We start from the raw sequence: 19,844 nt of genomic DNA on the forward strand, positions 1-19,844 counted from the left end.
TCGTAAACTGAATCCTGATGGCCCTTAAAGAGGCTGCTGGTGACAGCTTCTAGGCAAGGGGAAAAAATGACACTGAAACACAGGGGAAGGGAGACTCTTGCTACGAACCAGCTGAAAGTAACGTCAATGAGAGGGATAAGCTATCAAAAAAAAGGGGGGGACTATTAAATATAAAGGAACCAGGCTCAATTATATTTGGGTTCAATATCTGTTATCTCCTTTACAGCATCTCCACATGTGCAGTGGTCACATGATGCTAAAAGAGAGAAACAGCTTCTGGGCTAAGATCAAATCTAGGGTGCTGCCAGGAAAACATGGTCTAAAGGTGAAGCCTGTAGACTGTAAAACCCTTCATTAACACCCTGGAAAAACTTAAGGTGGTGCCTCAAATTCCTTTAAAGATCTTAAGGGCATAAGAATTTTAAAGGCATCATCCTACAAAGCTTCACAAGAAGCCCAAGGTGCAGAGCTTCTCTCAAAAAAGATTTGTGAGGGTAGCCTCTCCAATGACGTGAAGCCCAATCCAATTCACGGGACACTAAAAGCTTTAAAGAGAACCTTGGCAACAAAAAAACAGTGCTTGGCCTAACAGAGACCAAGACATACAAATGAGAATAGGCCTTTGGGATTTTCTTAGAAGTTTAATAAAGAGGAAGCTGGCTTAAGAAACATGACTCAGCTACAGACAGAGGTCATTTCTTATGAAAAGGACAGCACACAGAGCTCAGAGGGTAGAGCAAAGGAGAAGCACTCCTATGGGCAGGACCAAGTCCACATCAAAGAGCTGGCAGCACCAAACTGGACCTCGAGGTGCCATGGACCACGGTGCCTCCCGTTTCCCGTTTCTGGACAGGAGAGTCTAGTCTTTCAGCAGAATGGTGGGGGTGTGGGTGGCAGATAACTTGCCCCTTTAGTTCTCAAGTCTCAGTACTGAGAGGGTTGTGCTCACAGGGTCACACTCTAGAAATCACACCCAGAAACCTCATCCCTATGTGCCATCTGTACCTGATGAAGATGGTAAGACCTTGACTTGAGCCTGGGCCTGACACTGTTAACAACTGAGACTTGTGAGGGAATGGGTAGGGAAAAGGGTATTTTTCATTGGAAGGAATATAAAAAAAATTGTGGCCAGTGAGTAACTGTGCTAGTTTTTAAATGTACCCATTAGTTTTAAAAAACTTATTCTGTAAAAAAGGTAGAATATAGGCCAAGTATAAGTGACTTGCTCCTGTTGAACAGAAGATGATGAAAGTGATGCTGTGTGAACTGCAAAGCGAGGTTAGACAAGGCAACAGATTCTGCCTGGCTCTCAACCTGGGAACTAGGCTCCATGTTGCGAGTAAGCCCAGGCTGCAAAGACAGCCTAGGTGTTCAGGGTAGGTGTTTCACTTGTCTGCCTTCACCAAAGTCCAGCCAACCACAGATACCACTATCAGACATGGGAATGAACACACCTTCACCCGATTCCAGCCCCTAGCCCTCGAGCTGCCCCACCTGAAGCCGAGGGGATGATAAGCCAGCCGTCCTGGCCACCTTTTCCTAACTGTAGATTTTGAACGAAACCAATGTTGTTTATTGAAGCCACTAAACTTAAAGCTGATTAGGAAAAAACAAAAATTGATTTTTGAAAAAGAGAAAATAAAGAAACATAACTTAAATGCAGGTAGAAACTGATCTCATAAACTGGACTATAATAAAGGGTGAGATTTTTAATGACAATGTTGATGAGAAGAAGCCTATAACTAGAAGGAAGACTTAAGAACTATTCAGGAATACGTTTTTTCAGGGTTCCCTTCAATTACAATTTCTTACAAATAGGCAGGTGTGACTCCTTAGAATTTCTGCTCAAGTTTGAAAACAATGAAGACTAGTAAGCAATGAGACATGTGATTTGAACTATAAGAAATAACTAGTACTAGTTTAATTCCAAAATCAGACTTTTGACCTCATCTCAATTTACTGAAATTCTAAAAGAGATGGGTAGCTTTAAGCAGTTACTAATCTAGAATTCAATCTTCATTGTCCTCTCCTCAGAGAGATAAATAAAACACAACGAGATGCCACTTTATACTTGCTAGGATGGCTATACTCACAGAGACAGGTAACGACTAGTGTTGAAAGGAATGTATAGAAATGGGAACGTTTTACATACTTTGGATAAAAATATAAAATGATCCAGCCATGCTGGAAAACAGTATGGCAGGTCCTCAAAAGGTTAAACAGAGTTATTGTGTAATACAGCAATTCTAATAACTGTATTCCCAAAAGAAATGAAAAAATATGTTCACACCAAAACTTAGACATAAATGTTCACAGCAACATTACTGACATTAGCCAAAAAGTAGAAACAACCCCAAAGGTCCATCAGATGATGAATGGATAAATAAAATGTGGTACATCCATACAACAGAATATTATTGGGCAATAAAAGCAAGGAAATACTGATACATGTTAGATGTACCTTGAAAATATTACACTATAATCCATTTTGAATTTATTTTTGTGTATGGTGTTAGAAAGTGTTCTAGTTTCATTCTTTTACAAGCGGTTGACCAGTTTTCCCAGCACCACTTGTTAAAGAGATTGTCTTTAATCCACTGTATATTCTTGCCTCCTTTGTCAAAGATAAGGTGTCCATAGATGCGTGGATTTATCTCTGGGCTTTCTATTTTGTTTCATTGATCTTTATTTCTGTCTTTGTGCCAGTACCATACTGTCTTGATGACTGTGGCTTGTAGTAGAGCCTGAAGTCAGGCAGGTTGATTCCTCCAGTTCTAAATGTAAGACCAGAAACTATAAAACTCCTAGAGGAGAACATAGGCAAAACACTCTCTGACATACATCACAGCAGGATCCTCTATGATCCACCTCCCAGAATATTGGAAATAAATGCAAAAATAAACAAATGGGACCTAGTTAAACTTAAAAGCTTCTGCACAACAAAGGAAACTATAAGCAAGGTGAAAAGACAGCCTTTGGAATGGGAGAAAATAACAGTAAATGAAGCAACTGACAAACAACTAATCTCAAAAATATACAAGCAACTTATGCAGCTCAATTGCAGAAAAATAAACAGCCCAATCAAAAAATGGGCCAAAGAACTAAATAGACATTTCTCCAAAGAAGACATACAGATGGCTAACAAACACATGAAAAGATGTTCAACATCACTCATTATCAGAGAAATGCAAATCAAAACCACAATGAGATATCATTTCACGCCAGTCAGAATGGCTGCAATCCAAAAGTCTACAAGCAATAAACGCTGGAGAAGGTGTGGAGAAAAGGGAACCCTCTTACACTGTTGGTGGGAATGCAAACTAGTACAGCCACTATGGAGAACAGTGTGGAGATTCCTTAAAAAAATGCAAATAGAACTGCCTTATGACCCAGCAATCCCACTGCTGGGCATACACACTGAGGAAACCAGAATTGAAAGAGATACATGTACCCCAGTGTTCATCGCAGCACTGTTTACAATAGCCAGGACATGGAAGCAACCTAGATGTCCATCAGCAGATGAATGGATAAGAAAGCTGTGGTACATATACACAATGGAGTATTACTCAGCCATTAAAAAGAATACATTTGAATCAGTTCTAACGAGGTGGATGAAACTGGAGCCAATTATACAGAGTGAAGTAAGCCAGAAAGAAAAACACTAATACGGTAATACTAACGCATATATATGGAATTTAGAAAGATGGTAATGATAACCCTCTATGCGAGACAGCAAAAGAGACACAGATGTATAGAACAGTCTTTTGGATTCTGTGGGAGAAGGAGAGGATGGGATGATCTGGGAGAATGGCATTGAAACATGTATAATATCATATAAGAAACGAATCACCAGTCCAGGTTCGATGCAGGATACAGGATGCTTGGGGCTGGTGCACTGGGATGACCCAGAGGGATGGTACAGGGAGGGAGGAGGAAGTGGGGTTCAGGATGGGGAACACGTGTATACCTGTGGCAGATTCATGTTGATGTATGGCAAAACCAATACAATACTGTAAAGTAATTAACCTCCAATTAAAATAAATAAATATATTAAAAAATATATATTATACTAAATTAAAGAAGGCAGTCACAAAGAATCCCATACTGTGTGATTCCACTGACACGAAATGTCCAGAAAAGGGACATCTCCACAGTCGGGGAGTGGAGTCATGGTTCTCACAGGCTGGGAAGACCAGGAAGGGAAAACTGGCACGGGGTGATTTCTTCGGAGGGTGATGAAAATGTTCTAACGTGGTGATACCTGTGTAACCCTTTAAACACAACAAAGTTACTGAACTGTACAGTTTAAATGAATGAACTGCATGATATGTTCATTAGATTTCAACTAATCTGTCACCAAAAACAACGGATGCTCTGAGGTCATTAATGCTGTGCTGCTCAGCTTCAGATCACCAGCCAGGGTTCAAGACAGAGAGAGTCAAGAGTGTGTCCTTTTTATCTAAAAATGATCTAGGGAAAAGCTGTCTTTTTTACTGGTGTCCAACCTAAAAAATTAATAGACCAATTTGTGTTTCACTGCTCAAAGCATGGAATGATTTATATTTCCCCAAATTAAGTGATTTTGGGGTTCTAAAACTGATTAAAAATTACCTTATGTTTTAGCATATTAATTTGAATATCCATTTCAGTTTGACTGGTTTTTAAATCTCCATGGAAACTAAGCTCTCCATTTTCATATTCATTTAACTTCCTTCTTGACATTTTTAAGAGTTTCTTAAATCTGTAGAAATGTATAGAATGAGTAAGTTCTTTAAGAGCAGATATTTAATAATTAAACAGATATATGTTCTATCAGATAAAACAAGCAAATCTATAAATTATAATCCTTTCTCATTGTTCAAATTTTATATTCCTTGAAAGCATAACTAAATTCTAATCTTAGATAAATATTATGGAAAAAAATTTTATCACATTTAAATATACTGTGTGTGATATATGTAATATATGAGTTCTTACAAATAAGTTAATATCAATTTTTAGCATGCTAGTGTGAAATATTAATTTATTATTAAATATTAGTTATAAACCAGAGATCAGTATTCAAGCTAAAGATGAAGAGATATGATATATGAATGTTTTTTGAAAAGACACAAGACACATTTGTTCCTACTGACCACAGCCTCTACAAAAAGAAATGAAAGTAGATACAAAAAACCAACAAGATTCTCACTCAAAATTGAAAAAAGAAAAAAGAAAAATCTTTGGAACCTGAGTTAAGCGGGAAATAACCCAGGTTGAGAGTTTTAGAAGAAAGGAAATCAGAAGAGAGAGAGTGTACCAGTCTCTTCAAGACTGTTTTAAGAGATGTAGAAATCTTGCCCAGCACATTGTTAACAAAATGCAAAGCAAGGTAGAGAAAATTAAAAGAGAAAAATATTAATGAGAATCAGAGAAGAACCCTTTGTGTAATCATCCCTTGGCATCCACAGGACTGGTTCAAAAATCCCCCAATACTCCGTGGATACAAAATCCACGGATGCCCAAGTCTCCCTAAGCACATCTTCCCTACACTTTCAGTCAGCCCTAGATCACTTACATTATCTAATACAATGTAAATGCTTTGTAAATAGTTATAAATACAATGTAAACACTATGGAAATAGTTGCCAGCTTGAGACCAATCCAAGTTTTGCTTTTTCCAACTTTCTCAAATTTTTTTCCCTGAATATTTTTGATCTTGGGTTGGCTGAATCTGTAGATGATGAGGGTTAACCGTCCTCAGCAAAAAAACAGAAGCAGTTTTTTATCTTACTGATCAAAACATGGTCACTAATTTTATTATTCTTTAAGTTATACATAGATTTTTGTATGTACATTTTATAACTAAAATTTTGGGGCAAAAAAATACAAGCCAAATCAAGATACTTTTTAATGTTGTTCAACAATAACACAGGTAGGTTTTTAGATAATAAATTACCTGAAGGGTGAAGGGAAGGAACACAATTAAAAAGCAGGATTACCAAAAAGAACTAAGATACTCTGCAGAAGTAAAAATTCAGCATAGATGATGAGGAACAGAGTGACATTACTATATGCAGAGGCACAGTTGTTACTGTTTTAGAAATCATTACAGATAAGTATAACACTGCTGCACTCAAAAATATTTCAGATTGTGCTGACTTAAAATACACATAAAAAATGAACTTGTGTCTAAGGTTTTAAATAAATTAAATTATACTTTTATTAATAGTTGAGATTATCAGAAATATTAAAATCTTACCCAGTAATCTCTTTTTCTAACTCACTGTTTTTCTTCTTTTCTTGGTCCAAGCTATTTTCCAGAGATTGTTTTAATTCAATGTATTTCTTTAATTGTTCCTTTTCATCCTTAGACTTAGAAAAAAAAATTTTAAGAAAATTATTTTTAAACACCTAGAGAGACTTATTCTTTCTTAAAAATATTATTTCTCATGAGTTCATAAGTTAATGTGAATTTATAGTAAACACAGTTTTTAAACCTGATTGATATCAATAACAAATTTCAAAATTGATAACTTTTCTTTAAACAGCTTAAAATGATTTTTCATTTCATCATTTTTCTGGAATTTAAATTGCCAACATTTATTTCTTAAAAATAGAGACTTTTACACATAAAATACTAAATGTTAATGAAAGTTTTTTTAGACTGCCTATATTTACATTTTACTTTCTAGAGATGCTCTAAAATAATTTTCATCAATGGTTCAAGATATTCCAGGTTTTGTTGTCATCCCATGCAACCTCCATCTCTTTAAAACAAAAAAAATCCAACAAATAAAAAATATATTCATTCAGAAAAATGGTTCTATACAGACATAGTATTCATTCTTAATGAAGAGAACAAACTGCAATATTTAAAATGATTCATTCTCAAAAATCTCACAGAAAGATCTGGATTACAAAAGAAACTAAAAATTCTTAATCAAATCATTACTCAAATTTCTGGACTCAAATAGATGTTTGTGTACCAATGTTGAAATCAGCCTTATTAACATTAGTCAGAAGGTGGAATTTCATTGACAGATGAATGAACAAACAAAATGTGGTCTATATAAAATATTGCTTTTGGACTGTCACAATTTTTTAAATTAAAATCTTACTATAAAAATCATTAATTTTATGAATTCAGTTAACTTCTTCTATAGAGGAATCACAGTACTAGAAGCAAGCAGTATCAGCAAAAATACAATAAGCTAATCAATGAGACTTTTCACACTGTCCAAAATATTCTTATATATTACTAGTTAAAAATTAAAATCCTTTCTCAGTACGACAGAAATTAAGAGGTTGACTTACCGATCTTGTACTTAACAGGTTTTTCTGAAGCTGTTCAATTTTGCCCTCTTGCTTTTTGACTGTAGTTTGTAACTCGGCATTTTCAATTTCAAGCCTAAAATTCAGATTTTAAAATAATTATTCTCATACATAGGTTTTATTTTTAAAGATTTTTTTGGACATAGACCATTTTTAAAGTCTTTATTGAATTGACTGCAATATTGCTTCTGTTTTATGTTGTGGTTTTTTGGCTGTGAGGCACATGGGGTCCTAGCTCCCCAATCAGGGATCAAACCCACACCCTCTGCCTTGGAAGGCATAGTTTTAACCCTTGGACTGTCATGGCATTCCGTCACACATAGATTTTTAAAATATCACACTGTTTTTGAACAAACATCTGCACATTCAATTACATAGGTTCTTAGAATTTTGAGAAGTAGATGGTTTGGCCACTGTACTGTTCTTCTATGTGTGACTCTGGTGGCTCAGATGGTAAAGAATCTGCTGGTAATGCAGGAGACCCAGGTTCGATCCCTGAGTCAGGAAGATCCCCTGGAGAAGGGAATGGCAACCCACTGCAGGATTCTTGCCTGGAGAATTCCATGGACAAAGGAGCCTTGAGGGCTACAGTCCATGGGGTTGCGAAGAGTCAGATATGACTGAGCAGTTAACACTTTCACTTTTCACTTGTGGATAATGTGCAAAATACGGAAATAATGGGGGAAAATTATGCATCTCAAGACAGCTCAAAGCTGAAATGTTACACAGCTTCATGATAACGTGTTTTTATCACTATTGGTCTATTCTCATGTTATACTGTTTATCTGCTTTATACTTATTTTCTACACTGCTTTAAATCGTACTTTTGGACGTGATCCTGTGTTTTCTCAGCACATCTCACAGCCTCTGTAAGTTGATCCTGTGCTTCTTGCAACTAAAAAAAAAGAAAGAAAAAACAACTGTTTTAACTACTAATAACCTAGTAAATCCACCATCATTTGCTTTTGTCTCTTTTGTCCGCATATTGTTAACAGATGCTTTCCTGCCATACAGCAGAGATGAGTTGTTACAACAGACACCTTGCAGTCCACAAAGTGAAAATATTTCCTATCTGCCCTCTGCAGGTTACTGACCTCTCCTCTAGCATTCAAACACGACATCAACCATGCTTTAAATCAGAGTTTCTCAAATAAACACACAAATTTATAAACTACTCAAATGGGGAAAGACAGAAATCTCCCTTATGGTAAACAAAATTTTTTTTAAATCCAGGCTTCACATCGGCCATCACTTTAAATATCCACATATGTAAATGACCACAGATCTTCCAGTGGTTACAAGAGCTAACACTGCTGTTGGTGACAACCGGATGCTTCAGGAACTAGTGTGAGAGGCAGTAGCTACACAGGAGCCAGAATGCATGGGCCTGTGCCACAGTTCCATCAGTTCTGAGCTGCGTTGTTCTGGAGCATATCACTTACCCTTTCTGTAACTCAGTTTCTCCACCCATAAAATGGAGATAATGGTAGCATCAACCTCAGTGGGATGTTTGGAAGATTACAGTGCGGAGTTTACATAATGTACTTTAGAGAAGGAAATGGCTCCGCTATTGCCAGAAGGAAACCCGCTCTAGCATTCTTGCCTGGAGAATCCCATGGACAGAGGAGCCTGGTGTGCTACTGTTCATGAGGTCACAAAGAATTGGACATGACTGAGTGACTAACCACATACATAAACTATTTAGAAGAGCAAGTGGCACAGAATAAGAACTGTTGCAATTGGCATTATTACGGTCACTGTATTTTATCTGCAAAACAATTTGATATATCAGGCAGATGTCGTGCCAACAGAAGTCGTCTCCAACACACGTCACACTGAAATCACTCTCCATGTCATTGCAAGTGGCAGTAAGGCGGAGCATGAGGCCCAGAACATATGTATCCAGTACTTCAAAAATGTTCACTGACTCCACTAACCAACTAGCAGTGTTCTCCACTTATAATAATTTGTAACTTACTTCTTCTCTGCACTACTCAGTGGACAACGACCACGGGTTAATATGCAAATAGCACCTCCTGGATGGAGTGGTACAGAACTTACATGACCATCAGAGGAAGGGTGAAGTCACTGCCATGGAAATATTACCCTACTGCTAAGTCAAAAGTTCTGAATCAATTCATTCCCAGCAACTGCTAATGTTTAACAAGTACTCGGATGAGAAAATTAAGGTTACAAGCTATGGATAGCAGAGAAGCCAACTCCAGAACCTCACAGTTGGTGAAAGGCTAGAAATCCGTAAATCCCACTTCTGGCTTCATAATGAAGGAAGGAAAATTTACAATTTTCTTCCTGAGTCAGGGGGAAAAATGAGTATTTAACTGAACAATTCTATTCTATTAGACTAATAGAATTTAGTTTCTTAATAAAAGTTTTACTATACCAGTATCTCCAAGAAGAAATTATTGGTATGGTAAAAAGTACTCAGTTGTGTCCTAACAATTGTTAAGCTAAAATATTTTCCATTTATGCAGACAAGTATTGTGCATATCAATAAATATTCCCTGTTAAACCAATGTATACTTAGACAAGATTCTCCCTCATGAAAAAAAGGACAACAATGTAAAATTAAGGGCTAAAATATTCTTCACAGACTAGATGAGAAAGCCTGAAGAGAAGAGGCTCAATGAGAACTGGAGAGGCAGGAAAGCTCCATGGATGAGAAGAGACTGGGCACCAGGTCTGAATAAATGGAGGACTACCCAAGAGAAAACAAAACTTGAACACCGAAAGGACAATCTGAGCAAAGGCCAAGAAAAGGTGAAATCAGCCAGTTAACTCTGAGGATAAAATCCAACCACAGGAAAACAAAAGCGTGTCCACACAGAAACTTGTAAATCAGTGTTCACAGCAGCATTAGTAATAGCCTCAAAGTGGAAACAACCCAAAGCTTCATCAACTGGTAAATGGATGAATGGCTTAGCCACATACCGTTTACTGTTTGACAATTAACAGAAATAGAAGAACTGATACGTGCTATCACATGGATGAAACTCAACAACATGACATCAAATGAGAAAAGCTAATCACAAAGGAGCACACACTGTTTGATTCCATTTATATGAAATACCGAGATAGATACTACCCTGGTGTTTGCCTGGGGCTGAGGGAGATGGGGGGCCCTGAGGGGCGGCTAAGGGATGCAGGGTTTCCTTTATGAGGTGATGGAAAGGCTCTAAAATTAGTCACAGGTGACACCTTTATACACTAAGATAAAGTGAACTACACATTTTCAGTGGGTGAATTATATGTTACATGAATTATATTTCAATAGTTTTTTTTAAAAAATCCAATGGCAGGATCTAAATAATCTTCTTAATTCTCTATTTTGGATGTACATACTATACACCATCTGAGTACCTCCAGGCCTTTATATCTAAAATGAAAAGAAGGCAATGTCTAACTTCAACTAGTCTGTATAATACCCTTTCTGCACAAGTTATTCTGAAATCCATGAAATAAACATGTATATAACTCTACAGTCATTGACATAAGTGAAGATGAGAAATGACAATTTCCTGAAACATTCCATTAAACATCCTCTGATTTTATCTGGCTTGCCTTATCATGGCAATACAGGTATCACACAAAAAAAGTATTGTTTCAAAGAAATAGTCTCTCAGCTTCTGTGAAGAATGCTGCACAATTCTTAACTTTCCTAAGGGTAAATAATGTAAGAAAAAAATATATAATGCAAAAGGCGGAATGAAAGTCAAGTTTTAGAAATGAGTGCATTATAAAGATAATAAAATTGTAGCAAATTACTTGCAATGAAAATACAAAAGAAAGCTGTCCATGAAAACGAGTGTCATAAAACACTTTATCCTACATATAAACAGTCAACGCATTCAATTTCATACACACCTGACTTGTGAGTTGACATAGCTTCTTCTTTAAATCCTGTGCCTCAACTTCTAAGTTGGCACGATAACGTGACAAGACCTCCAGTGACGCCTCCGACATAGACTGCTTTTTCAGGGTATCAGCCAGTTCTTGCTGAAGTTGTCTCACAGCTGCCTAATAAGATGCTCTGTCATTGAGTTTATCGAATCACTTTACTATTATATTTTGTTAATAGATAACTCCAACATATGCACTTTGAAAATTATCACCACAGACAGCAACTCACCTTCTTTTTCCTCCTCACTGAATCTGGTTAAGACACAGAAGGGGCCACCCTCCAGCCTTCCTGATATTAAGTTACTCAGACAAAGGATGCGGCCCCACCTCATGTCCAGAAAGAAATGAGTGTGTAGGTGGGAAGGGTGATGGAAAATTCCACACTGTGGAAATATTTTCCTTTCCTTTTTCATTAGAAGCTTTGATTAACTCAGAGATCTTCACATATTCCAACCAGTGCTCAGATCTTCCCAACAGATTCCTACCTCAGCAGAAAAATGAGGCCATTCCCTTGTTGCTTATCTATTTTATATCTAGTAGCATGTTTATGTTAATCCCAAACTCCTAATTTATCTCTCCTCCCCATCTTTGCCCTTGGCTAACAGTAAGGACATACTGGAGAGCACAGGGAACTCTACTCAATATTCTGTAGTCACCTACCTGGGAAAAGGAACTGAAAAAGAATGGATATGTGTATAACTGAAGCAATTTCCTGTACATCTGAAACTAACACAAAATTGTAAATCAACCATATTCCAATATAAAAGAAAAATGCAACTTAAAACATGAGGTTGCTCCCATAGCCTTCAAGAAGCCTCGATATCCTAGCCTCCACCTGCCTCCAGACCAAAGCCCCTACGACCCTCTCCCTGACTCACTCTATTCCTGCTGCTCACGAGTCCTGCCATCTTTCATTTTTAGTGGACAAATTTGTATTCAAATGATACTAACTGATCCTTAAAATGAGAATTAGGAGCAAACTGTTTGTAAAAATGCTCTAAGTAAATAACATAAATAGCAGTGGGAAGATTAAATCAGGAATAGTTTGGCTAAAGCTCACCACTCGAGTCCCAAATTATGATTCAATGACAAATAGATGCCTTTAAAGAGTTGAGAGGCCATAAGAATAAATGATTCAAGGCTGAAATTTTCCCAAATTAATTCAAATTGATATAAATAAAATTAAAGTTATACCAACAAATATGACAAAAAGGTATGACAAGCTACTGAAGCCAAAGTACAATATATAAAATATAGCATCTGGGAAACCTGGAATTCACTGTCAAGGTAACCCATGTAACTGAAACTTAATTTTGAAATATTCATTTTAGGTTTGAGCATCTCATTTACCTGCTTCATCATGATAATGAAATGTGGTGACATAAAGATTAAAATTATTATCCTAATAGTAAAAGAGTAAATCACTAACACTATCTATATTAATAATTTAGAACTTAATCTCTTAACATTTCATAAGTAATACGATGTCTCTACTCAAAGTAAAGCAGCTCTTGGGTCTAATTTTTGTTTGCTGGATACAAGGTGTGCTTTTAGGCTGGTTTAGAGATCGTATATTCACAGCCTATGTATTTTTTATATTCCACTAGATTCAACATTCAGCCAGATTCAAGAATCACTTTCAACTTTCTTTCAGGAAGTCTGAGAATTTCTTCTGGATACTCACTTCTCTTTCTCCTTTCTCATTTTCGTACTGATACATTCTCTCTTTTAAATGATTACATTCCTTGATTAACTCCTTGTTTCTTTCCTCCAGCATCAGACCTTGCTTCTCACTTTCGGAACAGAGTTTTCTCACGATCTGCTGAAACTGGTCTTGGATGCTAATGACCGTCTTCTCTTTACTGTCGGCTTTGTTCTGTGCATCGTCCAGTTGCTGTCGGAGCAACATGTTTTCACTCTGGAGTTGAGATAATCTCTCCTCTAAGGATTCCTGCTTTCCAATATATTTATTCACTTTGCCTTGTTCGTTCTGATACATGTGTTCAATTTCCTGCTTTTGACACTCTGCTTGGCTTAGGTCTCTCTGGACACGTTCTAACATCAAAGTCTTTTCTCTGAGAGAATCTCTTGTGTGATGCAGCTTAATTTCTAGGTTATTGAACTTACTTTCTGCTCTAGAAAGCTGCTGGGAAAGCGTCTCGCTGTTATCTCTTAGATTAGCCATATCAGACTTCATTTTGTCCTGCAAGCAAAACCACTCGTCTCTCGCTCTCTGGAAGGCAAGTTCCAGGTCTCTTTTTGATGTCTGACATTGATCATGATCGTGTGAGGCAGCAGCCAGTCTAGAACGGTAGGATTCCACTTCCGTTTCCAGTCTTTGTTTGCTTTCTTTTTCATTCTCCAGCTTAGAGTTTAGCATTGTATTCTCAGCTGTCAGAGCACTAAGCTGGCCTGTATACTGGGATATAGTCTTTGTTAACGTTTCCTCGTTCAGTTTTATTGCCTTTTGAAGATCATCATTCTTTCCTTTTACAATTTCAAGGTCCTCAAAATATTTCTTTTCCTTTTCCTGGTTCTGAATTTTCACTGCATCTATCTCCAGTCTTAGCATGGCAATTTCATCCTGCAGCATGTGGTTTTTGCGCAACAGGTCTTTTGCTTCTTCACAACTAACAGAAACCTAAGTGAAACAAAGGAGATTTTTAGCTAGTACTCAATAAAGTGACATTCCAGGATTTCCTCTGAAATGAAAGACTAACCTCTATGTTTATTCAATGAAAAGACTGCACCAAGTGTGTCTCCAACAGGAAAAAATAAGGTTCGATACAATCCTCAGACTTTATACAAGCAGAAATACCCCAGAGTTCAAAAATTTAATTGAAGACAACGAATTGGTGAAGGTAAAAAAGAAACCCCAAGAGACTTTTCAAGAAGCTCAGAACTGGAAAGGCTTTTCTTTGAATTACAACGAACTTGGGAAGAATTAAACAAAAGATGTATAGATCTGACTACACTTAAAAATTGCATATGATGTGGTATATTTATACAATGGAATACTACTACGCCATAAAAAAGGATGAAATGCTATTTGTAGCAACAGGGATGTTGGACCTAGACATTATCACACTAAGTGAAGTAAGTCAGACAAAGACAAGTATTATATCATACTACTTACATGTGGAATATAAAAATGAACTTATTTACAAAACAGAAAGAGCTTCACAGACATAGAAAACAAACTTATGGTCACTATAAGCGAAAGGGAGGCATGGGAAGGGAGAAATTAGGATGTGGGATTAATATATACACACTAGCATATATGAAATATATGAATTGATACTTTTGAACTGTAGTATTGGAGAAGATATATATATATATATATATATATATATATATATATACACACACACACACACACACACACATATACATATATAGCTGAATCACTGTGCTGAACACCTGAAACAACACAATACTGTAAATCAACTATAATTCAATAAACAACACTACTTGCTAGCTTTAAAAACACTGCATCTGATACCTAACCTATACAACTACCTCACAGTAAGAGCTGTAGCTCTCTATATATTTAAACAGACTAAATTTCATAAAAAAAAACTTTTTTGAGACTATGCTATCTTTCTTACATTTTAACAGTCAATTAGAAGAATTATACCTATCGATAACTATACTAAGCACTTCTACAAACATCAATTAACTCATTCGCTATAATTCTGGAAAGGAAGAAGTTAAAAATATAAAGAATCTGCAGGCTTTTCACCAGGTCTTCTGACTCCAGTAGTCCTCTTACATCAAACCACAATTACTTCTCTAGTACAAACATACAAAGTGAGCCTCTTATTTCACTCATGATACACACACTAATGGTAAATAAGGCAAAATGCAGAGAGCTCTTCTTAGAAAATCATGAGATTATTTGCTACAGCAATAACTTTCATTATCTCTTCCTAATGTTTAAAATAGTAAGATGCGGGAAATACAATGAAAGACACAATATCATCACTAATATATATTATGGCATATCTATCACTGTTTTCAAAAGTTCCTTGTACTGAAACAGGACACTCACAGAGCAGAGTGCTCATTTTCTCACAAGCAGAAGAATGACATCCAAAATGTGGCCTCTGAACTGCCTGTAGTTTCCACCTTACCATCAGGGAAGTGATAACTAACCTAGTGATCAATCGAGGAAGTGACATCATTACCAAAACCCAGAATATCTACTGTTAGTAGCAAAAGTGTGTTTTCTTTAGAGAGGGAGGGGGCACTTTTATAAGTTTGTTCTAACGAAACAACTTTTTAAAGTGTTCAAAAGTGTTTTAACAACTGATGGCACAGTTTTTACAAACTGAAAACCTGTAAATGATGTGAAAAGGCCATTGATAGGGTATTGGTTAAAGAAATGACAGTGGAGCCAAGAACGGGCTCTGATTCAGACACTGAAGGTGACGACGTGCATGGAGTGACCGACACGCTCACTCCAGAGCAGAGGGACCTGGTCGGTAGCGCAGTCGATGGGGGACCACACACGGTCTTCCTTGCCTAAACCACAATCAGGGTGCTGGCTCTTCTAAGGTAGTCGCAAAAACTTTGAGATCAATTCCTATGCAAAATATTCAAGGCCTCTCCTTGGATGAGGCCATCGTATGTCACTACCTATCTGCAGCAGACAAATGGATTTGAATTACAAATATTACTTTATCCAACAGATGGAAAATGTTTCCCTCCTTGAAACATAGATATATAGGCTTTCAAAGTCCTCTACACTTTCTATGATATATAGTGTTGGTTTTTAAAATACATACTTACACAGAGACATACACACATATTTGAAAATGACTACAGAAAATACCTCAGAGTTCACTTCCTTATTAGCCATTTCTATCTCCTTTTGTTTGGCAAGGTGATTGGCCAGAATCCCATCCTGTAAGATTCTGGCACTCCGTTCTCGAGAAAGCTGCTTCTGAGTGTCATTTCGCTCTTCTGTAACCTGGAGAGACATTATATGAAGTTTGGGGCCCATACCATTTTAAAAAAAAGAAAAAGTTAGAAGCTTAGGAGAAGAATTTAAAATGAAAAAAAAAAAAAAAAAACCTGTTTAAAGGAAGTAGCCTTTTTAAGCACAAGGATCTTTATTCCCCTATGAATAACTCAGATCTTAATTTAAATGCTTGCTAAATTTATCACAGAGCAAAAACATTAGGCAGACATAGTATTGTGAAGGAAAATTTCTTTACAAAGCACTTAAGTAGTTTCTTCACAGTGTCAACGCAAGTTAGCCTGTATTTTAACATAAAAAAGCCAAAATTAATACATGGATTGGGATTAAGAATACTACTTTGCCTAATGTGTCAAAAATGCCAATCATTATGTTACTGATTAAGCTTGATTTATGTCCATTACCTCCACTCAGAAAACATACACTGAGCATCTATTAGAAGCCAAGAATGGCAAGAGATTAATAACTTAAGCTCTAAATGTCACAGTTCATATTTAAGATAACAGTTTTGTTTTAAACCTAAAAATACATATTAAATTAAAGGGATACTATAAATAATATTGACAACGTAGTGTCAGAAATTTGAAAATTTCACCGACGATTGCTCTACCTGATCCAGATCATTTCTCACAGTCTTCAGTTCCATTTCCAGTGCTCTGAGAGTGAGTTCAAGCTGCTGTTTCATTTCAACTTCTTTACTGTATTGGTCTTCTTTTCTTCTTAACTGCTCCCTCATTTTTTCATACAACATATCAGCACTTCTTCTCTGCTCTTCTTCTTGCTTTAAGGTGAATCTGCAAAATTTATACAGCTCTTCTTAGAAAATCATGAGATTATTCACTGCTACAATAACTTTCATTCCCTCTACATAATGTTTAAAATAGTAAAATGGGGGAAAATATAATGAAAAACACTTAATAATTCTCACAGTTTTCATGCAGAGGGTTAAGAATAAAACTGCATACATTTTTCTTATATCTTGAGAAAATGACTACTGTATACATACATCTGTGCATGGGAACGTAAAGTAATATAAACTTCTTTAAGAATAGTTTAGAAATATCGATCAAAGACCTTTTTTTAAATTCTCATACTTTGACCAAATAATACGATATTATTAAAGAAAATGTATTCAAAATAATTAGAAAGGTAGAAATGAATTTGTAGAAAAACCATTTCTTGTAGTATTAAATATAATACAGAAAAGTGAAAAAAAAATGAAAGTCAATTTGCTAAATAATTAATAAGGTTTCCATTATGGTGGACTTCTGAATGGTCATGAAAATGATGATTTGGAAAAACATACATTAAGTTATTAGAAGCATTCACTGTCAAGAACCTGCTATATTATTTCCATGAATTTCACACTCCACAATACTAGTAACACTTTCTCCCCTGTAAAATCCTAGAGGATAAGTTAGTCCTTCTAACACGTCTACGTCTGTGCAGTAGTAAAGGAAACAATAGTTCAAATATTTCTTTAAAAGCGAGATGTACAGTACCTCAAGCTGCCGAGCTCTCGTTCCCACTCCACTTTCTGATGCTCTAACTGTGATTTCACTTGTTTTGTTTCTGACAGCTCTTTCTGGAGCCCACGAACCTTCCTTTCCATTTTTTTAATCTTTCCTCTAAGCAGTTCACAGTGGCTTTTTTTAAGTTCTACTAATCTTTCATACGAAAGAATTGTATCCCGGATTTTCAACAAGCTAACAGAATCTGCATGATGAAGAAAACAAAGATAAAAACCAAAAAAAATTTATGTGAGTAATTTTTGAGTATAAAGGACTGTGCCTTTCACGTTCACGCATCCACACATTGAACAAATATTAAGTGTCTATAATGTGGAAGACTTTATTCTAAGCTCTGCAGATAAAACAGGTTCCCCTGGCTCTTGTTTAGCTTGAAGTCTAGTAGAAGAGAAAGACAAATAAAATAATTATGAACTCAGAAGGATACTCTAAGAAAAGAGAGTTCTATGATCGCAGAACTTGACATGGATTGGGCCCAGGAAATATTTCCCTGGGGAAGAGATGTCACCCTGAGAAATGAAGGATGAGCAGGAAGGAGGAAGCAGAGCAGGAGGACCAGCCCTGTGGACAGTCTCCAGCTGCCGAATGTTTCTAAACAAGACAGAGTGAACAGCGACCAATTTACCTTCCTGAGTCGACAAAATGCATTAAACAATGATTTTCATGACAAAGAACTTCAGGGAGTGAAGGACAATGATCCTGGAAACACACCAGGTTAGCCTAAGGAACGCCCCAGCTCACTGCCTTGAGAGAATTTCCAGGCCCTGATGCAGGGAGAAGGAACAGAAGCTGAGTCAGCCAGACTCCCTGACAGGAGGTGATGAAGCTGACAGTCTGGTGAAACCAAAGTAGGCAGAGATCATAGATCAGAATCACAGAGAGGAGAGAGTGGGACAGAGAGAAAAAGGACCCTGCAGATCTGAGGAGGAGCCCCTCGGGTATTCAGCAGAGGAACGAAGAGCGCCCATCTGGGAGAAACCACCTGAGACCAGGGAGAAACCATCTGAAAAGACTGTTGGAACCTGTGACTGGTGCTCACTCAGTCCCGGAAATTCTATCTATTCTCATGGGCCAGGCTGGAAAAACCTCCTTACAGTAGAATGAACGGGGTAGTCAGTAAGGTCTTGCCTCCAAGGCAGGAAATAATCAGCCCTAGCCCCAGGGCCCCTCTGGATGCACCTAACAAATCATGAGAAGCAAGAGCACAGAAGGATCTCTGGAAAACTCTCAACATTTGGAAACTAAATCACATGGATCTAAATAACCCTTGCATCAAAGAGGTAATGAAAAGAAGAATTACAAAGTATTTTGAACTGAATGAAAATGAAAACGTAAGACCACCAGACATTTTAGGAAACTGACACGCTGATGCTCAAATTCATGTGGAAAGAAGGGTAAAAAATAAAACAAGATGAAGCTAGACAATTGTGACCTTTAACCATGCAGCAAGGAGAAGCAACAGTTGGGCTTTAAGCAAAGGGGTAACATGATGAGATCTGAATTTTTAAAAATAGATAATAATTATAGTTGCTATGTGGACTGAGGTTCCGGGAGGTAGAATGGCAGGGAAAGAAGTCCTGAGATTATTTCAGGTATTCTAGGAGGAAAGTGATGCTAACCTGACCTTGGGTGAAGGCACAGGAAAGAAGAGTCAATAGAAGGTACAGCGAGTGAGAAGGATCATAGGCCTGTGGTGCAGAGTATACACTCACATTCCTGTTCTTTTAACACAGAACCTACTTCTGAGATGCACAGCACTGTAACATATCCCTGGCTCCAGAGCAGTACTAGACAAGGTGTGCATATATCACTACTGCACCACACACAGGCATGGTATTTATATTTACACTGCAGTCCTACCTTTACACGCTGTGTCAAGCTGTTCGATTAGCAACATGGAATTCTTATAGTAAAGCAACTCGCCATCCTCGGAAGCTGTTTCAGATGACTGAGTTAAGTCATCAAGGTCATCCACAGAATTAATTTGTTCTTTGACCTACACATAAATAATACTATTTCATAATGTCCTTAAAATATTTATAGAACATACTAATTATACAACGGTGATAAATATCTCTTCATTAAAGCAAAAACAGACACTTT

General features: G+C 36.9%; 1 protein-coding gene across 11 annotated transcripts in view; it reads right to left on the reverse strand.

Moving 5' to 3' along the window:
* The window catches only part of LOC101118373 (ankyrin repeat domain-containing protein 26-like), a 73,993-nt gene that overhangs the window by 10,043 nt on the left and 44,106 nt on the right, over positions 1 to 19,844 (reverse strand). For 8 of the 11 annotated variants that reach the window (XM_060397245.1, XM_060397244.1, XM_042230452.1 and 5 more), the window contains 10 exons: positions 19,602 to 19,737; positions 17,715 to 17,928; positions 16,823 to 17,006; positions 16,066 to 16,203; positions 12,916 to 13,872; positions 11,196 to 11,348; positions 8,138 to 8,208; positions 7,296 to 7,389; positions 6,241 to 6,353; positions 4,612 to 4,741 (listed from right to left, as the gene is read on the reverse strand). In XM_060397245.1, the coding sequence (XP_060253228.1) occupies positions 4,612 to 4,741; positions 6,241 to 6,353; positions 7,296 to 7,389; positions 8,138 to 8,208; positions 11,196 to 11,348; positions 12,916 to 13,872; positions 16,066 to 16,203; positions 16,823 to 17,006; positions 17,715 to 17,928; positions 19,602 to 19,737 (2,190 nt within the window). The remainder of the gene's footprint in view (positions 1 to 4,611; positions 4,742 to 6,240; positions 6,354 to 7,295; positions 7,390 to 8,137; positions 8,209 to 11,195; positions 11,349 to 12,915; positions 13,873 to 16,065; positions 16,204 to 16,822; positions 17,007 to 17,714; positions 17,929 to 19,601; positions 19,738 to 19,844) is intronic. The other 3 variants (XM_060397247.1, XM_060397246.1, XM_042230454.2) reach the window with 1 other exon arrangement.

This window comes from Ovis aries, chromosome 13, assembly GCF_016772045.2.
Source record: "Ovis aries strain OAR_USU_Benz2616 breed Rambouillet chromosome 13, ARS-UI_Ramb_v3.0, whole genome shotgun sequence".
Classification (NCBI taxonomy): Eukaryota; Metazoa; Chordata; class Mammalia; order Artiodactyla; family Bovidae; genus Ovis; species Ovis aries.